The 22,797-nt window shown below is 34.8% G+C and overlaps 2 protein-coding genes across 4 annotated transcripts in view; one reads left to right on the top strand and one right to left on the bottom strand.

Annotated features, from left to right (window-relative positions):
- The window catches only part of LOC139150901 (alpha-N-acetylgalactosaminide alpha-2,6-sialyltransferase 5-like), a 417,953-nt gene that overhangs the window by 311,565 nt on the left and 83,591 nt on the right, over positions 1-22,797 (top strand). The window lies entirely within an intron of this gene.
- The window catches only part of LOC139150904 (transmembrane protein 114-like), a 36,402-nt gene continuing 14,813 nt past the window's right edge, over positions 1,209-22,797 (bottom strand). Inside the window, exons 2-4 of the mRNA XM_070723363.1 lie at positions 10,318-10,392; positions 9,361-9,498; positions 1,209-8,643 (exon numbers count right to left, since the gene is read on the bottom strand). Of these exons, the coding sequence (XP_070579464.1) occupies positions 8,339-8,643; positions 9,361-9,498; positions 10,318-10,392 (518 nt within the window). The 3' untranslated portion in view covers positions 1,209-8,338. The remainder of the gene's footprint in view (positions 8,644-9,360; positions 9,499-10,317; positions 10,393-22,797) is intronic.

Below are 22,797 nucleotides of genomic sequence, written 5' to 3'. Positions count from 1 at the left end.
AACTGAAGTGGAGGGTCGGAATGTAAAAAATATTAAATGTAAAGAATGCATTTTGTGCAGACCTTTCATGTGATAAATGTAGAAATGTAAAGAATATATTTCGTCCATGAATAAATGTAAAAAATGTAAAACGTGCAGAATTCGTGACTACTGACCATGGATGGTAATCACTGAGCCTGAACTAAAGCGGCTATCGCAACATTTCTACATTTGACTGGAGTCCCACATTGGCACATATCAGGTTCATTGAACTCACTGTCCACTCTTGCAAATTCTTTCGTTTTTATGTAGTTGTATACCCTGGTTGTAGGCCGCTTGGAATTGAAAAGCGCCATTTAAAGTCAGGAAACACTAGCACATGGAAGTTGACGCCAAAATATGACAATTTTACAGCATTTTGTTTGATCACTTAGCCCGTCCCTATCACAGGTGCCTGTAACTGCGTTTGGGAGTGTTCGGTGCATAAGTGCATACAGGCAGGTGCCTGTGGTCCCTTACATTCTAAAGATTGTTAATACAAATACTGTGTGCAAGAAATTGTAAGAGTTGTGCGTAGAAGTGGATGGCGATACTTCCCAATCATACGTGCTCTCTTACATGTCGTCAGAACAAAAATATTTAGAATATTGTTGAAACAACAGACATATACAAAAAAGGGGGAAAATGCCTTCACACGTACCCTCACACACCATTCAGTCATAGGTAATGGGATATATTAATCAACGATATCACACATACGATGACCCAACTCCCTACCCTGTAATAAATGACACATCCAAGTGGAAGTCCAATACGATTACTCAGATAGATTATCCCTTCCCACCTCCTTGTTACCAAACACAAAAAAATGCCACATTCAAAGAAGTTTTCAATGTGGAAAGTGCCTTTTTCAGCAATCTGATACAGGGATTCAATGTTTAGTGATATTAAATCGGTGCTCTGATTCATTGATTCCAAGTATAGGGATAACACATCAGTGCACCTGGATTCAGGGATTCCAAGCCTAGGGATAGGACATCAATGCCTGGATTCAGGGATTAAAAGTCTAGGGATATCAAATAAGTGCCCTGATTCAGTGATTCCAAGTATAGGGATCATAACACATCAGTGCCCTGATTCAGGGATTCTAAGCCTAGGGATGACATCAATGCCTGGATTCAGGGATTAAAAGTCTAGGGATATCAAATAAGGAGACAATCAATCATATCTGTGTTCCCATTTTTTATTTGCAGTTTGACAGTATTTATAAAATGTGACAAGAAGATGACAATCTTACCAAATAATTGGAATTGAACAGCAGTGTGAGTACAAAGTATTTTACTACCTTATCTTAGTCTGACAGTGGCTAGTTATATAGCACAGATCCAAATATATACACATTGCTAATTTTTTCTTATCAGAGAAATTTTGAAGTGACTGGACATGTGATTTGAAATGCCTTTCATAGACATGTAATATGTGTACTTGAGATAAATATGTACTAATGCTGTATTCTCTTAAACAGGGTGTTGAAAATGTCAAGTACAGTTCATTGACCTATTGGACAACAGTCAAATTAGAAACAGTGAACTACATTGTCTGCATTTCAGGTAGCTTGCACCTCAAACAGTGAACACTTGAAACTTTCACTCATCCGATCAGCTTTTCTTTCATGATACTGAATGAAAAACAAGGTTTGCTATGCTAATTTATTTTGTTTCAAGAAGTTGAGAAATATTTTAAATTAAAAATGCCCGTAACACTCTGTATTAACTCTATAGGAAGAGAGAACTTTTTTTACTTTAAAATGACTAAATGTGAAAACTGTATTTGATTTGCTAGTTTCAAAATGAATCAATACATGCCCTGCGTCAGAAAAGAACGGTTCAATCTTGAGAGTTTGCAAGTCTGTTCTTAAGGTGCATTTTACCTTAACACATATAGGGGTTATTGTACAATTTGTATCGTTGTAAGCTTGGTATACAGGGCAGCTATATTGAATTTTAAAACTTAACATTTATGATCAATGAAAATGAAGTAAAAAATCTCTGATATAATCACACATCTAGACTTTATCAAAAGCATCACACCATGACTTGATAATACAAAAAATCACAATGCCATCGAGGCTTTGAAAGTTGGAAGTAAATGTAAATTGTAAATATTGAGATCAGAAATTGAGGCGATGAAGTTTAAGACTTGTTAATTTCAGCAGTTCCTAATTCTAGGTTTCAATTTTTCAGCCCAGTGTATTCAGCTTGGGTCTCCATATCAATCATTGTCAGCCTTTGCCTGCAATGAAGTTGAGTTTGGATGCCTATAACTCCTACATTCAAAAATTATACCTTCTGCAGTGGTATTGATAAGATTGTTTATGGTTAAAAGCCCCTGTTTACTCTATGTTATTATTCAGGTTTCCTTTTCATTGTTTCATAAAACATTTTACTTCATTTAGCTTTACTAAAATTACTATTCAACGAAAGTTGCTTAACTCCCTTGTCATTTTCATCTATTTATTCTTAATACTCTTTCCACTATTAAAATTGGCTTCTTCACTGCTTCTGTTGGGGTAATTAGAACACAAATATTCCTCAAGTGGAAAACATACAAAATATAGCAAGTAACATAATCCAAAAGTAACACCTAACTTTATAAGAATTAACCACGTCACCCTAACTCCCTGTAAACAGGCACAATGGGTTTGGGTGAAACCATTGTGGTGAATGGGTTAAAGAAGATTTACTCTTCTGTAAAGAAATGAGTAGTATAAACTTTAAGGGAGACATTTTGTACTTTAGACAAATGTCAATCTGCCAATTTTCTCCAGTATAAGAAAAATGGCATCATCATATTTCTATACCTTCGGTGTGTCCCTATGGATGGATCATGTGATACATATTCAAGTCTTTCACCACCATGGTTTGGCCTAAACAAACTGTTATCAATGGTTCTTGTGGACTTGTTTACAGGGAGTCTGAGGTGAACTGGGTAACCTTTGCATCATCAAAATTTAGTACAACCTTATTGTTTTGCATGGCAAAGTTGGACTTCTGCACAGGAACACGGGGGTGACAGGGTTAAGATAGAGCTGGCCACGACTTTTCCATGAAAGGGCAATGATGATCTTTATGTTGGTCAGTGGATACTGATATACCTGCACTTTTCAGGCACATTGGGTAAAACCATGATATGTCTGAACACTGTTGGCCGACTATATATTGTTTTTGAGACTAGCTTTTCTACATCCAACCTCATGTACATAAAAACTGTCAAATATGTTGTTTGTGGTCCGATTCACATCTCCTTCCCTCACTTTTACTAAGCCCAATGTTGCTATATTTATAAAGAGGTTACAAAGTTTGAAGAGATCTGCACCAACGGTTAACTTGATCAAAGTATAATGTTTGGCACCTGAGGGCGCTCTTCACCAGGCTATGAAGTCAACTACCAGTATTATACACATATCTATGTAACCCTGCTTTATAGAGCAACAGTCATGCAAGTAAACGTACTTGAGATTAGAACACAGCAAAGGAAACCTTGATGGCTAATGAAAAGTAAATACTCTTCAATGAATAAGGAAATATATCTTGTTGAGACAAGAAAATTGCATCGGTGAAACTTAAAAAAATGTCAGAGAAAGTAATAAATATGCATAAATGAAAATATTGATGAGGATTCTGTAAACAGTAATTAAAGGTCAACGGATATTGATGAGCCTCTTTTTGGAATATATTGACAAAAAATGATACTTTGGAAAACATAGACATGTTGATAAATCAGTTCTGATATGATCATGTATTAGGAGGTCTAGAAGAATCCAATAGATCATATTATTGATCAGCCACGAGGTGTTTGATTTCATGTATACCACTAATAAATTTCACACTTGAGCTAAAAGTACACCTGAAATAGATGATACACAGCAAATTGTGATTAACTGCATGACGATTCATTGATTGATGTGATTGAAACTACTGGAAAAGTTTCCCAGTTAAGTGATTGCTATAAATTGTACAACCAATCAAAGAAAAGATATAAAAGCTAGCAATCCTTCCAATAAATGATAAAAACTGATAAAATGTACAATAAATATGAATTTACCCAAATCATAATTACAAACCAAGCAAACCAATAATGTTGCTATTGACACAAATAATTGAATAAACTTCAATGTGCATAGGGCCAGTGAACCATTGTTACAAAGTGTTACTCTTTGTAATACCTTACAACATAAACGTTTGGTACAATATTTCTCAAATATATTTACAATAAAACAACTATATACATTGAACATTTTCTCTATATCTATACCTTTATAAGCGTGTTTGGAAGAGGGATATACGGGATTTAAAACTTCACTAATCTACTTAATACTCTATTTTTCTTCTTTTCATAAATATTCCAGATACTATATGATAAATCATATTTCAAAGTTGCATACTGTCTTTCACAAATACCATGTAGAGATTGTAACAGTCCTCATATCCTAAAACCTTACAGGCAGTGTCCTATCTAAATCTCTTAGCTGCAGAAAATTACAATGTGAAATGCCAGTCTTCTTGATTGTACAAAAAATGTCAGAAAAATGTCTCTCTGGACACAAAAATTCCAATATTTACCATACTTTGAACAATAACATCTCTAAATGGGGAGAGATGATTTATATGTACATGGAGTTTTCCTATCTAATTGAAATCTCTGAATGTGAAATACATGTCTTGCTTTGAATGCTTTTCAAAGAGCTTCAAATTCTCAAATCTACTTCAGTATCTATATGTTTGTTTGTTTTGAGATAAAAGACTGGATAAAGTCTCGGCAAAGTACAGGAATTATTTTTTTTATAATTATTTAACTGGTATTGTCTTCTCAGTGCTTGGCAGAGTAACTGGAAATGGTGAAATATAACTCAATAAACTGCAGCATATGGTGAATGCAAGTACTAATTAAAAAGAAAATACAGTAAAGCTGTTAAGAAGGTTGCCTCTAACCGCTTCTTCTCTATTTGCTTTAGATGGGTTGGCCTATTCCATAGAAAATAATAACAGGATTGAATCGAACTAGGACAAAAAAGGGTTAAATGCTGTTGGAAATGGGTTTTTCCTTGTAAAATAATGCGACAGATTATGTACATCCAAATTTCACTTTAATTCAGGTACACTAATTGAATAGTTTTTCAATTACTGATGTTGAATTTCTCTTTAAGTGCTCTTCTTGTTTCATTATATGGTGAATGCATTTGTTAGTAATATGTTTGGTGTTTTGTTTTTATCCCACCATACACGCAGCAACAATTCTGTTGTTCTGAAATTTCTTGGAAATTACCGACTTGTTGACAAATTGGCATGTAGCTTCTGCAAATCTTGGTGTAGAAATTCTGGTGACAGTATTTTATTCTTTCTGGACTCTTTGAGCCTCAAACTGGGCGATTTAAACATCAGTGATCAAAACAGACACATATGCTACAGTTGACAAGAATGGATTGATGAACAAGATATGAAAAAAAAAAATGTAATGATGAAGATGTTGACTTGATAGAGAATGGATTACAATACCCAATAGCAAAATTTGCTTTTGCGAAAATTATCAGGTCTTGTTGGCTTTGTGAGGACTAGCATACATGCAAAGCTCATGGACAAGCTATGTGAACATGAAAACAATCCACTGTAGAAATATCCCATGTATTATATTACGTGTTAGTTCTATTCCTTGTACTGCAGACAAGCATTCACAGCATCAGCTGATGGGCATTCTTTCAGTATAGTATCAGCTGTACAATTTCAATGGTGATATACAATGGTGATATCGGTGAAAATGATGCTACATGCGGGAGGAATCATTTATGTTAATTTCTTTACGTAGATTTATGATGTTATTCGTAATATCATGAGAATAAAAGCGGTGGGCACAAATCCTCTCTTTCATGAAATATAAAATTCACAACCAAAAACAAAATTGTTTCCTTCTTTGTAGCTAAGTTACACTTTTTATTTTCTGCACTGATGGCAGGTACTATCAATAGCGTGATTTCCAATAGTTTTTAGGGGAAATTGGCATAAAGTGTACCAGTGCATCAACTCTGCCATAGAGGGCAGTATACAGGTCAATGACAGGGGCAAGTGAATGCTCAGATTTGTTTTATGTGCCACTTTGTTGGAATAAATTTATCTTTTTCGAAATAGAAGAATGAATGCTCAGTTCAACATCAAGCAAGACTGATGTGTTTTCAGATGTTGATACAGAACTTTGATAACCATATCATCACAGGTAGCACCCAAAAGGTAACAAACACAATTTTTTGGTCTCTGCAGCCTGGTTGGAAATTAGGTTCAGAGAGCGAGAAAGACTTAAATCAATGGAAATTGCACATAAACAATATTATATACACTTTGAATGGAACTGCAATAACTCTAATTCACGGGTAGATTGAACAATAGAAAACAACCTTGGGATCTGAAGTGGTACTGTAGTACCAGTCCAGTGGCTTTGCTTTTCGCATTCTAATTAAACAAACATTGCAATTAAACAAACTATTAACACCTGTCACAGTAAATTTGTGATATCCCTATTTCAAATTCTGTTCCATTAACCCATCAATTATTTCACAGAAAAATAACCTCTGGGTGAAAATCACATCTGTGATCAGTGATAAACTGACAATGTGTAAAACAAGACCAACATATCATGGCCTGATACTCTATCGCGTGATGTACTGAGTAAATCTTCCAACCGTCTGGAGAAAAGTTTTTCTTCCAAACACATTGGGTTCACAGCCTCTATGGATAGATGTGATATTTTTTGAACTGGAGTCATTGCTAACAATGACATGGACAGCTAGGTCATGTTCAGATCACATTCTCTCATGTAGATCACTCGTCTTTACTATCATGACTATCATACGTTATCCTAACCATTACATCTAATCAGGGACCTGCTATGATCTCAATTTACCACTTCGACGTTTATGAAAAAAACTGACTATCCATGAGGGTGAGATATGTAAAAAGTGATTGTGTATGAAAATAGAAATGAATGAACATTTGCAGCTTTATGATACAATATGAAAAAGTTACAATAGAAAATATGAATTCACAAATGGCACATTCCAATGAAAAAATAATGATACCAAAACATGACACGTTGCATAGACTTCGCTGTGAAGTTATGATGAACAAGCAAATCAATTCTGAATAACACGTTTAGATTTGTACATAGATAAGATGAACCTCAATGATAATCTGCATGTAACATTGCTATACTGCTAAAATCACCAAAATGACTTCTAATGACCTTTATGACCTTTGAACTCAGCTGACACGACACCATCATATGTAATTTGGCTCTTTAGTCTGCAAAACTGTAGGTCAACAATTAAGAATGCAATTTGTAACGGCAATGTAGGAAGGGAGACTGGACAAACATAATTAAAAGACCAAAAAATATACCTGGAAGCTGACTTTCTTTGATAGATTCTTGATAAAAGGAGATATTTTTCCTGCATCATAACTTTGTTGTCAAATCAACTGTATTATGTAAGAGAGCATCCATTACTCAGATTCCTATCATCAGTTACTGATAATAATGACCTAGGAATCTATGAATTCCTGAAAACTGGTCTATAATCAAAGCAACACAATTTTAAAACATAAAACAGTGATGACTTATGACAGGAAACAGAAGATGTAGAGGAGTGTGATGATAATTAACGAGGGGAGGATACAATTGGTGTCAAAGGTCACAGAGCAAAGGCCAAAGACTACCTAAGTTGTGCCACAAAGCACTGTATAGTTACAATGTCAAAAAAAATAAAAATGTATAAAAAATATGTGAAGAATTTAGACACCCCATCACTGATACAAATCATATTAACGTTTCAGAATTAAATTGTCATCACACATCTATACTTCACTTACACATTTGGCAAATTATGTTATTCAATAATAAACTGCAATTACCTATTTTGTACTATGATTTCTGCAAAAAACTTATATGTCTTAAACGAAAACTTACTTATGATTGTAAATCACCAAGCTGATTGGTATTGGCAACATCCTGGAAATATTCTCTTTTCAAACGACAGAGGGCAGAGTTCATATGAAATAGGTAGTTTCTCTTTGTCAATGAAGACACTCAATGTGTATGATATTATTTTGCCACGGCATTGACTTGTGCTGGTAGATATTACCACTATATATAGGATAATTTGAAAAAGAAGTTAAATGTCTGCAATGATTCAATATACTGAAAGCATTGAAAGTTTAAACAACTTCGTTGGAAATGCATCCATCTACGATGGGCAAGTATAACATACTTTTGTTGAAAAAAATTGCACATTGATTATAATACTTCAAGAAAGTATTTACAGTTTTGGAATACTAATAATACTTCTCCTGTACGTAAACTTCTGGTCTTTATTTTTGTCTTTTGCCTCTTCTGCGGCAGGGTTGTAGATTTCTTGCTTTTTCCAGTGGCGTGCTATGAGGAGGTACAAAGTCCCGCTGAATGACGCACAGAGAAATGCTATGGCACAGCAGTAGAAAGACCAGGCGAAATCAACGCTGTCTGCGTATCCCTCCGGATACTGTTCCATGCCAGCTGGTCTCTCATTTAATTTATACAACACGGCTACTAAATATAAACTTACTGTCGCTGCATCAAAAATGGCTGAAGGGAAAATGAAAATGCACATTTAGATTAAGAAAAGTCCAACATACAGCTGAGATGAGTACATGTATTTGAAGAAAGTAACACATGTACAATAAAATTTAATATGAGCTTACCCAACTACCACTATAGAGGGCGCTGTGACTATTTTTTCAGTTGGCAACAAAATTTAATAGGAGTTTGCAAACTTTTCAAATATCCAACTATCACTATAGAAGGCGCTGTCACTATTTCAGTTCAGTTTTGGTGTATGGGCAATACATGCAAATAAATTTAAGCTGTCTTCTCACAAGTGATTGGACTGAAGAAGAATGTCTGCAATATTTGCTCCACAATTCTTCATCATGAAGAGGACACAAAACTGCTGAAAACAGAATCCCGGTGACCTTTTACAATTCTTTAGTTTTGTGTTCAGAAACTTGCGGTTTACCATCCCTATTTCCACTTGGGTATGGCTGAGCCTACAATTGATTCGGCAGTATTTGATATGTTGAAAGTAAGCTTCACGATGGTCCTCATGATAGTATCCTGAACTGTTAAAGAACTTTATGCATGGACAAACATCAATGACAGAAGAGCAGTCCCTCTATAGAACTGGTACCATCTTGTTGATTGGATGTATAATATAATTGTTGAATCTCTAATCAGTTACAGGATCTAGGAAAATCCAGCAAGAATATAAATTTCATGATCCAACACATTTTGATGTGAACTTACCGGCGAAAGAAAACATCAAACCACAGTCTGTGTAAAGCGATGATTTCATCTGCCAACATGCTTGAACTCCAGACAGCACACCGAATACCTGTAGTACTATAACGATGCAGGCAAAACTGGCAGCCAGTACTTCACAATCTGAAGGGGTACATCATTTTAAAATTCTGAATTTACAATTTGATTTTGAGATTGTTTCAAGGATTGTTACGATCAATTGCAAATTTATCACATTCTGTATCATGACGGTTAATAGTCAACCATAGAATTTTTCCTGTGATTTCAAGAAAGTTACTCTTAGGTCTAGAATTTGCATGATAATTTATTCTTTATCCTCTATATTCAAATGCTTATCTCAATACAATGTTAATTAGATGCAACGACATGATTTAACCCATACATTTTGTATTATTGACCGATATAAAGTCAAATACTTTATTCTTTGATAAATCGAAACACCAATACAACATTAGCACAGATTAAAGACACAACTACAAACCAGAGTTTCAGATTCATTAATGTTTGTCAGTGTGTTTTTAAGGTATCCAAACTCTCAAATTTTTACAATGCTTGTCGGATCTACTGCATATTGGGGTTCATTGCGGTAAAAACAATTTTCCCCATCCCATTTTTTTGAAAAAGGAAAAATTTAATAAATTTTGCCTCATACGGTTAACACTGTGAAGTACATGTACCCATTGTGAATTTCAAAAATCAGTAAACATTAAGTAATTTGTTTGTCTTGTACAAAATCTGATTTTCAGTCTTGATTAATGATTTTGAATGTTTGAAAGTTTCATCGAAGAAAGTTTGGGCAAACGTTTAAGTCTTTCTCTTCGAGGCACATTCAATCTTAACCCTGAATCCAGAGTTTTTTATCCTGAAACCCTGGTTTGTTCGTCTTTTGTTATATGCTTTGTCACGTAGTTCACTATAGTAGTTGCGTATGGTGATACTTACAAAATACTACTTTGTTGTACGGAGTGTCTTCAGTTTGTTTAAAGCTCACCTTGGAACATCTGATATGGACATCAGCTGAAACAAAAACATGAAAGATTAAACATTAATTTCAATCAATCATTCTGTGCGTGTTCAACAATAATGTTCAACTTCATAGAGCCAAACTTTGTGAAAAATTGCTTCATTTCATTCTGCAGTACTACAAATGTAAAATAATATTTATTATCAAATGACCTTGACAGGAGAAGGTTCTTTGAGTGATTTTTAAGGTCACTGTCGTTTCAAAATTTTTGTTACATCATATATTCAACATAAAATGGAAGAGTAACAATTATTATGTTCCTTTATGACTAATGTGGTGCCAAGGATGACTTGTATTATGGTACATGTGTGTGTTATAAATTACAAATATGAGTTTAGCAAGATACGGTATTACTAGAATTTTGTAAGAAACTTCACATAAATGATCGTAGATTGTACATGTACTCAGTGGAATTCCTCAGGGCACACAGTCCATGTAGCCGACAATGAGATGCAAATGATATGCGGTCAAGGTCTCCTCAACTAACTTTCAGCTGGTTCTTCACTTTCTACTATTTTTATAGTATTTTTACAAAGGCACAGACTTATTCTACCTGCAACTTAAAACTGATAGTGATTTTGTAGCTCATTCTTTACTATTTTCCATAGTTTTGGTAGCCGGTAACAGACACTTGGTGTTCGTGTCGGCTACATGGACGATCTGCCTTCCTCAGTGGTTAATTAGTTCAGCACCTAAAGGGACAAGTTGGCCATTTTTAATGAATTTTGTTTGATACGAGATACTACCGGTTCTTATATTGTTTCACATGTTGAAAGATACTGAATGAAAGGGTGACCATGCATATGTTGGATCCCTGTTTTACACACGATACATGAAACCATTGCAAAAATGAATTAATGGTCTGACCATTCATTTTTGCGATGGTTTCACTTAATTTATCTAAAACCGGGGTCGAACATATGCATGGTCACCCATTCATTCAGTATCTTTCAACATGTCAAACAATACAAGTAGTATCTTGTATCAAACAAAATTCATGAAAAATGGCCGACTTTGTCCCTTTAAGGTTTTTGTTCTTGATAACAAGTACATTTTTCAGGTATCAACACAATGCACTCAGCATAATATGCAAATAATGCAACGCTATTGTTGACAAATGAATTTTAGTATGGAGGGCAATTTGCTTTTCAACAATTACTTTGAACATAACAAACGTACCGTACAGGATGTAATGACAAGCTGAACTCTGCACAAAGAATGACACTGTACATGTACATAACAAAAATACTGGAAAATGCATCAAAGTTACAGCAGATTGAGGTGTACCACATTACAACCATGGTTTGGCCTTAACCATTATTATCAATGAGTATGGGCCTTTTTGTGGGCACTGGGGAGATTTGAACCCTAAAAATGTTCTTTTAAACTTTGCATATAATTATAACTTTAATTATAGTACTGAGTTGAAATAGTACTATATATACATTCCAAACTTGCCAGCACCTGGGCTTAGAAAAGAAAAATACTCAGAGAGATTTTAATAGTATATGTTCAGAGTTAAGTACTGATGTATTAAAGATGTTACGGCAAGTACCCATCAACTTTTGAATTCATTTAATTTTAGTGAATTGTGAAATTTTGTCATTTGAAAAACAACAGATGGGTGTATCTTTCCTGACTGAAATAAATATGAGGTAAAAGTTCCGGCAAGCTGAGGGGTCTACTTTGCATATCTATAATAGGAAGATGTCTACCTGCAGTCTGATTGCATCCCACACCGAACACTGACTACACATAATATTTGATGATTTCTTTTTGAAGTCAAGTGTTCACTTCATTGTATTCTTAAAGGACTCTCCTGATATTTAATTTTCAGCAGCGTTTCCTGTTACAACCCATACATGATAAGCCACACATGTACATGTATACCGTTTTATGATTGGGAGTTACATTTAAACCAAAACGTATTGAAAGGATAGTACATGTGTACGGTGTACATGACTACAGGATAATGAAAGTGGAGCTTAACAGTCAATTGAAATAGAATTTTCAAAAGCAGCTTAGAGAAATAAAGTGTTTTGGATTATCTGCCTGACAACAACAAGCAAGTTTTCCCTCGTGATGACCAGCATATTATAAGTCTTGAAACAGCCTTAGATGAGGGTCAAGAATCTTCAAATGAGTTCAACATTATTAAGAAAGTTGAATAACTTCAGTAGTCGGTCACTTGACTACTAAAGCCTTGACATATGCTTCATCCTTGATAATAAACAGATTGTAACCAGCCTCTGAATTCAACATTTCATTATACATCCCTGTGATATTTGACCAGCATTCGCGTGACAGAACAAATAATTTGAGTGAAAATCCTGACAAAAATAGCATTGGTTGATGTTAATTTGATGAGAATATCATAGACAAGCCTGCTGACTTCATTTAGACCTCAAGTTAGCTCTTCTACTTTCTTAGACAGCAACTAACACATAATATTCAAAGACTGAATTAATTTCCCGTATGTGTTATATCCCGTCAGATTGACACTGTCATGACAGAGAATATTTATATGCAAATAGACTTTGCATATTAATTGTTCTTGTCATGAATATTTCATCAAGGCATTGAAGATGTGAGGGCTAGATGACAGTGATATAGCTAGGGTAATCCTGGGGGAAATTATCATAAAAGGTTCAAAAGTGCTGGTTGTTTAAGTATGCATTGTGGGTCGGTATGGACATGTTTCTCCCTTAGCATGGCTAATTTTCTGATGTTGATGATAAAGTAAAAATGGATCACAGAGTTGAAAGTATGAACGAAACTATTTTGTTTGAGGCAAAAGGCTGATATTTTCTTCAACAGTGAGAGATGTTGGTTAAAGAGGTGAACTTCTCTCTTACAAAAGTAACTTAATTATTAATATTGAGAGATATTAAATTTCTGTGTCGGAAACATCTTTAACCCTGGCAGCGCCAAAGTCAATGTTTGTCACATTTATAAAATACACTCCAGTCAATTTTTTTTCAGATATTTGCCAAAATTTTGATAAAAAAGTGCAGCCAATGAATTTTGATGTCCATTTGGTTTATCAAAAAAAATAACAGAAAAATTCATAAATTAGTAAATGTTGCACCAAAATTTTGGAGGGAAAATTACAACACTCAAAGGGTTCATATGCAAATAAGGTCAACATTCTAAAATCACCAATTGACATACAACATACCATGATATTCTAAATTTAACACAATTCATATGTGCTTTTATTCAATGTAACAGTTAATGAAAAAGTCCATGTGAGAGCAATTATGACTTGGTTGACAAGTTAATTATATAATTGCATGCTAATTCAAACAGTGAACACACATGCAAGATACTAGTAGATGTACATGTGTATAAACATATCCTCAGACACAAATTCAAGCAGCTACACACAATATATACAAATTCACATCATGTACACTTAGGAATTTGAGTGTCTTCTTGTATTAGGTGTAAAAAAATCTATTCCATTTCTATTTAGATCAAACAATTCCCAGATGACTTTCAAATTATTATTTGTTAGTAAGAAGAAACAACATAAAAAAGGGGTTGGTCAAAATCGTGTGAACAGTCTCGCCATACATCAGGCAACATAGTTATGCCCGCAGACCTAAAGTAGAAAACCTTATGGATTAACTGGTCAGCCATAGTTATCCTCAAAAAAACTGACCATTTTGATTGAACAATTACTGACTATTACACTGGCCGTGACAGTGATTCAATACGCCATGATGTCTTTAAAGTTCAAGTAATGAAAATTTTTATCTTTTACCAGGGAAATTGTTGTTACTGCAGCATAGCATACTGCATTCATTTTCCTGTTGGTCTGTTAACATCTACATCAGCCTATGAAGAAATATGGGACTGATAAAACATTGGCGCACATAAAATGTACTGCATTTGCAAGATTGATGGATCTGTACATACATCATGAACCAGGTCATTTAACTGGCTTGTCGATATATTTCACAATATATCATTTCTATCAAAGTGCAAGTGTGTGATATATCAACATACATGTAGCTAGTTTGAATTCAGCTTTGTAGTGTCCTAGACGAGGCAAACACATCATTTATGAAAGACTGTATGTCGTCAGACCTTTTTTGAAATCATTGATGGTGAAATCAACGTGTGGCTTGTACTTTTGTTCCCCTGCATAGGAAAGCTTCATTCTCATTATCACTGGACCAATATGTAATTTTGGATTAAACTGATGGTTATCAGAACAGATAGGCTGTCTGATATGCATTCAAATACTCAATATTCAACTGCTTGTCAAAACTTAGATTCAGTCATCATTTTCCATTGCTTATTCAGGGTTCTCAAAACAGGGATTTTTAGGGTTTGGCAACCCCTGTGTCTTGGACAAATCTATTCATATGTTAATGAATACTAAAGAACCCATTTGCACAACAGAAGAATACATAAATTATGTATTGTTATGTAAATTGTATACTGTTATGTAAATTAACAATCCCCCCCCCCCCCCCCCCCCCCAAAAAAAAAAAAAAAAAAAAAAAAAAAAAAAAAAAAAAGCTGTGGAGAATGCTATTGGCAGGAAAGCACTGGGAATAACTTTGTCATAACACTGAAATGGCACTGCACTGAATTGAATGCAAAAGTAGCCATGCATTCAAAACACAGTCACGATTGGGACATTGTGGCCAAAATTATGAGAGGAGGGAGAGCATACAGTATGCACGGAAAACTATGAAATGGGGCAACAGCGAGAGAAGCACTTGAGAGGCAGAGTGGCATGGCAAAGAAACGGGACATGGCATTTCATGTACTACCACTGTACTACCACAGTACTACCACTCCAGTCCATCAATAAATACGAATTGGTCAGAGAGATCTGGAAACTGATGAGGTCACAATTGATGAGGTGATGGTGAATTCTGTGAAATTGGAAACTGCTGAACACAGAAATTTAGGATGCCATCGGATGAATGTCGAACATTATTTAGCATTATTTTAATTTGATTTGAAATCCTTGAGCCAAATATTAAAATGTACCCATATCATTATTTATTTAAATTATCATGGAGTAGTTTGTTTTACTCTCTTTACCTTTAAAACTGTTTTTCACTTTTTAAAAATGTGACTTTTGCAAATTGCAGGCGAGGCTAAAAATATAAATCCATAAATTAATTAATTGGCTCTTCTTTTGCAAGGCTGGGGAAAAGAGACATAAAATGCAAATTATAAGCTACAGAAATCAATCATTCTAAATTTACATGGCTGACAGATTTCCGCTCATTTCAAATAATGCCAACCAAGCTGAGAAACAGAAGAGATGTTCATTTTACATTGCTCAACAAATGCACATCTGTGGCCTGTCTACAGAGAATCTATTCAAAGAAATATTTGATTTTTGTCAATTTTGTGTTGTTGGCAGAAATATCACCGAAACAACACAATACAAAGTTTTATTTTTTGGGGATCACGCTCTTGTAAACATGAATTTTCATGTTTGTACTCATCAAAACAGTAGCAACAACATAGCTTTTCCATTTGACAAAATGCTACGTAGCTGTTGATACAGACAATTCATTTATTCCTCTCAATTCACTTCATCTTTACAGAGACGATAACAACACAATGAGTAATAACCATGATTGCTCTTGATGCCCTACAGCGATGCCTTTCAAACAGTAATTTTTTATTAACTCACAGGAGACAACGTGTCAGTATGCAAACAATTTGATTAGAAAACGTTGCCGACATTCATCTGTGCTGTATGAACATTTGAAATTCACAGATTACGTTATGTTAACTCTGGGAAACTGAAAAAATTTTGGAACGAGAATGAAATGTGAAGTCATTACTTTTTTCTGACATAAAGTATTTGCACTAATGTACTTTATTTTGTTATACTGAAAGTACAATTAGGACATGGAAAATAATACATATATCCAATAAACTAATATACATGTCATCATGTATGTTATATGTAAAACAAGCATGTACATGTAATGTATGTATATGTATGTATGTTCCGGTATGTATGTAATAATGTATAATTGTACATAACTGTGTATGTATACACACACACACACACACACACACACACACACACACACACACTGCTATATATGAATTACCCCAAAAATTTGAAATTATATTCATTATTGTACTTGGGCCTCAGCCCAAGTACATTTGTTTTCATTCCGTGGGAAAAGACTCTGTAAGGTATAACCATTTCTGGCTGAGACCAGGGAGGGCAAAATGTCTTGGCTTCATCTTTCTTGGCATAATAAATGGCGTAATGATGTTAACTGAATGGAAGTGCTGCTCTCAGCCAGTCTTGAATAAGTGAGATGTGAATATTAATGCTTCTCTATCTGAGTTTTTGCCACAAAATCTTCTAAATATAATCAAAATGTGCATCGAAATGCAACAATTAATGCACCCTCCGTTTCCTATGCGATGGCACGACCCTTGCTACACCCACTGGACGAGCCAAAGTGGGAGGGGTAATTTCAGTTTGGTCGAACAAGAGGGCTCGAGACCAGAATTTAACATTTAAACTTGAAACATGTTTAATCACTGACAAGATGTTGACTAGTTTTAACCAAACTAAAATTGTGAAAAGGAAAGGTTTTATATCCCGGATACAATAAAAAACATTACGACTGGAAACTGCACCCCCAGTTGAGAATAGTAATGCCCACAGCGATGGGGAACACTTATCCTTGAGCTGAGAAAACCAGACCATCATTTCGAAATAGAGCTGCAGATTCGAGAAGCTCGTTCAAAATAGCTAGGTACACCCCATAAAGGGGTGGTTTCGAGTTTTGAGGGCAAATTTCGCCTCCTTCATATAGAAATCGTACGTTTGTTTTTCCAGGAGAGCACACCATTTGACACAAAATTTGCATGTAAAGGGGTCGCCAGTAAGCACGTGGTCAAATCTGGCATAAGAAACAATATGAAATGTTGGGTAAAGCCAGTCCAAAATAAACTGATTTGAACTTTTGTGTTTTGTAATTTATACCACTGCAGTAACATTACCTTTTTTTGACAACATCACACAATGTAATACGTTTTGAAACTTAATACTCCGACGTATTCTGTGTCTCTTTGCTAAAAATACGGTATGCCGATTACCATGTAAGGAGATGATGACGTCAAGACCGTGACAGATTTGTAGTGCGTTTGGTCCTGGATCGATGGTGCACGAAGTTTTGTCAAGGTAGCTTGTGTATTTATTTCCTAAATGGGAGAGATTAGGGTCGATCTAAACGAAGGCCGAAGAATGTTATGATACTCTAAGCGAGCTGAACTCTAACGCGAATGGTTGGATAATTTGGAGGATGTCTAGAATGATCTCGCCTCATTAAGATTATTTGGCGGTCAGTATTGAATTTCAACTGCGTCACAAGTTTGCGAAATGAGTATTCCGTCGAACGGTCAACGAACGATATTTTAGAAATCTGGAGACATGGCACATCGCATTTTTATTTTAGTATTTTATATTTTACAAAAGATTTAAGAAGCAATGATTTTGTCGAAAATTCTGAAAAAAATATAGGAAATTTTGATCGCGAACACATTTTCACTTGGGGTCAACTAGCCCTGCGTACGATGCTGTGTGTTCCGCTACAGCTAATCGCCCCGCTCACCACAGCCCTGCAAAGACCCGTACGTAGGGTCGGTGACTTCAAATCCATTTTGGGACTTTACGTAAAAAGCCAAATTACTGCCGAAATTCAGCGTTCTTGGGCCCAAGTCGTATCCAAGCCTACCTCAGCTACTCGATCGCTTCCAAAAATGACAGTCTTTTATTCACTTCTGGTAAATAACCGTCGATGTCGGCAACTCTCTCGCTAGCCCTGCGTACGATGCTGTGTGTTAGCTGTAGCACATAGCATCGTACGCAGGTAGGGGTCAACATGGGGTCGCAGCCATGTTGCCTCAAAACTTATTTCTGTCTGCACTCAAAACTCAAAAATGTCGGATATGAATCTGAAAAATCGATGCAATTTTGTCAAACTTCGGCGAAATTTCAGCCAATAGACAAAATTTCATCTAGGTAAGGTAAATTTACTGAAATTTGATCGACAAAATAGAGCTAGAGGTCTGATTTTTGGTATATAGGAATAACTTAGCAATACAATTATTATGACGAAATGTGACGTGACCTCAATGACCTTTGACCTCAAATATATATATTTGTCCCCAACTCAGTAACCACAAGTGCTACATTCTTCATATTTGGTATGATAAGACACCTTATGACACCACATATTGTACCTCATTAATTATGCGCAGATCTAATTTTGAGCGAGCCAATAGAGCTAGAGGTCTGATTTTTGGTATATAGGAATAACTTAGCAATACAATTATTTTGACAAAATGTCACGTGACCTCAATGACCTTTGACCTCAAATATATATATTTGTCCACAACTCAGTAACCACAAGTGCTACACCCTTCATATTTGGTATGATGGGACACCCTTATGACACCACATATTGTACCTCATCAATTATGCGCATATCTAATTCTGAGCAAGCCAATAGAGCTGGATGTCCGATTTTTGGTATATAGGGATAACTATAGGGTAAAAATCTAAATATGCCCATCTAAATATTAGACATCTACCATTGAGAACAAAAGAAATTTGCTGTAATTTGAATATTTAAGGAGTTTAAGCAATTTCCACTATAAATAAAGAACCCCTGCCTCAAACTCCACAAAAGTTGCTAGACATATTTTGCCGTTGTCATGCCATTGCTTCGTTTAATAACCAGTTGATCAAATGCCTAATTGACAGGAGGAAATTCAAGACCATATTTGAATAGTTGTATATATTGTCCTCAAAATTACTCTATCACGGCCCAAGTACTCATTGCCTTAAGCAATACTGCCTTATTTAAAGTTGAATTCACAATTTATTCCTGATTACCCTCAAAAACTGAATTGGTTTCACACACAAAATAAATTTTAAAAACAAAATTTCTCATGCAGGAATATTTTATCAGCTTGGTGGAAGCACATTCTAGTGTATTTATCCAAGATCAGGTGACAAAGGACAATACAGATTATTCAGCTTGTGTGAGGCAGTACCACACTGATAATATAAATGCACCTTTCCACAGGGTTATGTGAGTGTGGCTGATAAGAAACAATCCCAATGGAAAGATACAGGAGACAGCTGAATAATCTTTCTTCCTGACAGAAATGACCTTTTGCCAGCAGACACCGCCCACAAAGCCAGACAGCAGTCTTGGCATATCAAATGGAAATACAGGATAAACTAAAATTTGCAATGACTGCAAATCATTGTCGATGATATATAACGTATGATATGTAAAATCAGTGATAGATAAAAACACACAATTGTAAACTATTGCTGCACACTGTATTTGACATAAAGGTGGAATTTCCGCAGACATAGCCATATGAGAGTTCAATTATCTCTACTGTTTCTATTCCATGGAATGAGATTGCTCTGAATCCTTGAGGATACGGCATTTAATCAGGATGAGTGCTACACCGATTGAGTACAAACAATTAGTCCAATGCAAGAATATTTTTAGCTCAAAATGCAGATGGATTTGTCTCAATTCTCTGTCAACGTCTACTCTGTGATGACAAATAATTATTAATAAATTATTCTTTTTAATGAATGAATTACACTAATTTATTCCAAATATTTATCAAGAATCTTTCAACATACACTGTATCTAATGCACATTTTTATGGAAAGTTAAGCAAAACAATCAATCTAAAGACACATATAACCTGCAATTTTTTAAAATTATTACAATTGCAATGATGATGAGAATCACATAGTGTCAGCAGAAGAGTACAGATAACATATCTTCTCAAGACTACAGTATTATTTTGTGATTTGAATATACAACTACTATTTATGGTATCTGTAATAGGGAACCCAGTTTTTCAAGAACTCATAGCATTACATGCTATCTTATCCTCCAGTGTTATTAGATGACAAAGCATGATACAGGAGATTTGATACACTGAAAGTAAAACATGACCTAGCTTGCATGGTTTGATGAATCTTTTTTCATCAAGCTGAATTTTTAAAGAAAATCTTGTTTAATAAAGCTCAGGACATCTCAAAAACTAGAAGAATTCAAGTTCAAAAAGCTACATGTAATATTTTTACACGTTTGATATAATAATTTCAAAAATAAACATCTCTATATGATGATTATGGGCACATTAAGTAAACAACACATCACCGGAACTTGTTGAAGATTGTTTGATTTGCAAGTTCACCAAAACATTGAGAATTATTTCAACTAAATTAACTCAGCTAATTATCAACTATAAAGTATAACTTTGTTGGGGGAAAGGATTGACAGTTTCAGTAATTTTCACCAGATTTATAATGTTCAAAGGATACTCCTGACAGAAATTTACACCCAACATTAAGCATAATTGCTGAAAGTTCATTCCCAGAAATAGAGCTTGCTCATTATCAGCCGCACTTGCGCGATTCATAAAACAAAATAATGTACAAAATGGACATGACTTAAAACTGAGAAGAAATTTGCATAATACCTCATGCTAGAGAAAGATCCTTACCGAAATACAGATCTATGCAAAGTACAGGTGGACAGTACGGGCCAAACATTTGAAATGCAAATTAAAGGACCATAATACCTCAACAACTTACTGGTACATGTATGTGTTCTGTTTTAGTTTTTGTCTAATGCATGCACACACACACACACACGCTCACATCTTGTAATACCATTGCAATATTATTGAAATTTTAAAATTTAAATTTAAATTTACAAAATTCTTAACATTCAAGATTCTAAAAAAATACTAAATTGTGGATTTGCATGTTGACTCTCTTTGCAAACGTAACTGACCTGTGTCAAATCACCGGCAGTATTTATTCTTCTGATGGCTGTACAGGTACAGTGATTAAGGAATCAAAAAACAGGATATGAAAAAAATTCAGCAGGGATCCCACATGTATGCACAACAGAAACCAACAAATGAACGCAGCGTCACAGATTACCATCAACCCTTTAATTCAACAGAAAGCTCTCAGCAGGTTGAGCTGGCATCTATACTGGAATTTAATTTCCTTTGTACCTAATTTCCCACTGTCATCCCAAGGCAGACTGTATTATAAGCCATTTTAGTCAATTCTACATGTGTTGAATGGGTAAAAAGCAATCCATCCACCCACTGGGAATTGATGGACTTTTCCATAGAAGTCTCACTGTGTTGCTTGACTGCAGTCACACTGGAGTAATGTATCCATTTGATCAACAGACACGCATACATGCAATCTGTCAGGCACGGTTTATTCTGATCACGCTGCTTTTCTGAGAGTCTTTTCACGAAACTTACAAACTGTCACTGGAAATTTGCACTGTGTTCTACGTGGCTTGATGAATGATATACCCAAGGTTTGCCCACCAGCAAACCAAGAAATTTTTTATATCCTTGATCAGCATTTTAACGTTTTTGTCAAGTCAGTTGTCTAACTAAATTTTCAATAACAAATGACATATTGTACATAAATACATTCAATATTCACGTTTCTGTTCCACCAAAACAATCAAATTTTCTATTTTGGTGAAAATTTTGCAAATTTCCAATTCAATAATCATAAATTCAACACATGAGAGAATAAATATATATACCAGTAGCTATTGGAATATTTCATCAGAATTCTCAAAAAACACCGATCTTTAACACAAAACAAACAATATTAAAATATGAAATTTCGGATAAATTATGAGCTGCATTCTAATTAAAACAAACAATATTTCGATAAAATGGTCATTAAAAATGAATGGGCAAAACGGTAAAGCAATGAGAAATGTCATGATCAGCGTATTGAAACTATGACAGTCAGGTACTGTATGGGCGTCCATCAGCTGATGGCATGGATTTTTTATTTCTGGTAGATGTATTTCTGATAAGAGTTCAAAGGACTGATGATAAGACCCCTTAGATATATGTACAATAATTGCACTACCTTCAACAAAAAGTAGGTATGGAGTAATATACTGTTTTATACAGTGTGTAAAATTCTGTTTATCATATGACTTCTGTTAAAAGACACTAACTTTATTGCTCATCATGAGTTTGAACCAATTTCAATGTGCAGTAAATAACATTTTATAACAACTCAGGATATAAGACTAGATAAATGAAGCGAGTTCAGATTAAATACCACAGGAAATATCAGCAGTTCTTGCTTTATTACACTGCACTACAGAACAGTACAGATTTTTCATTTTACGGATTAAACTAATCCTGACACATCCTTTTCATGCACTAAGCATTATCCACCATAAACCCATTTACATTTTGTGTGTGTGTTTTTAATGTCAGTTTTGCTGAATGCTATATGTTGTCAAAAACAGCATCAACTTACCAAAAATGTCAATAAAAGATGGTTT

Source organism: Ptychodera flava, chromosome 15 (genome assembly GCF_041260155.1).
Source record: "Ptychodera flava strain L36383 chromosome 15, AS_Pfla_20210202, whole genome shotgun sequence".
NCBI lineage: Eukaryota > Metazoa > Hemichordata > Enteropneusta > Ptychoderidae > Ptychodera > Ptychodera flava.
The sequence above is the reverse complement of the archived record's forward strand: the minus strand, read 5'-3'. Positions and strand labels throughout refer to the sequence as shown.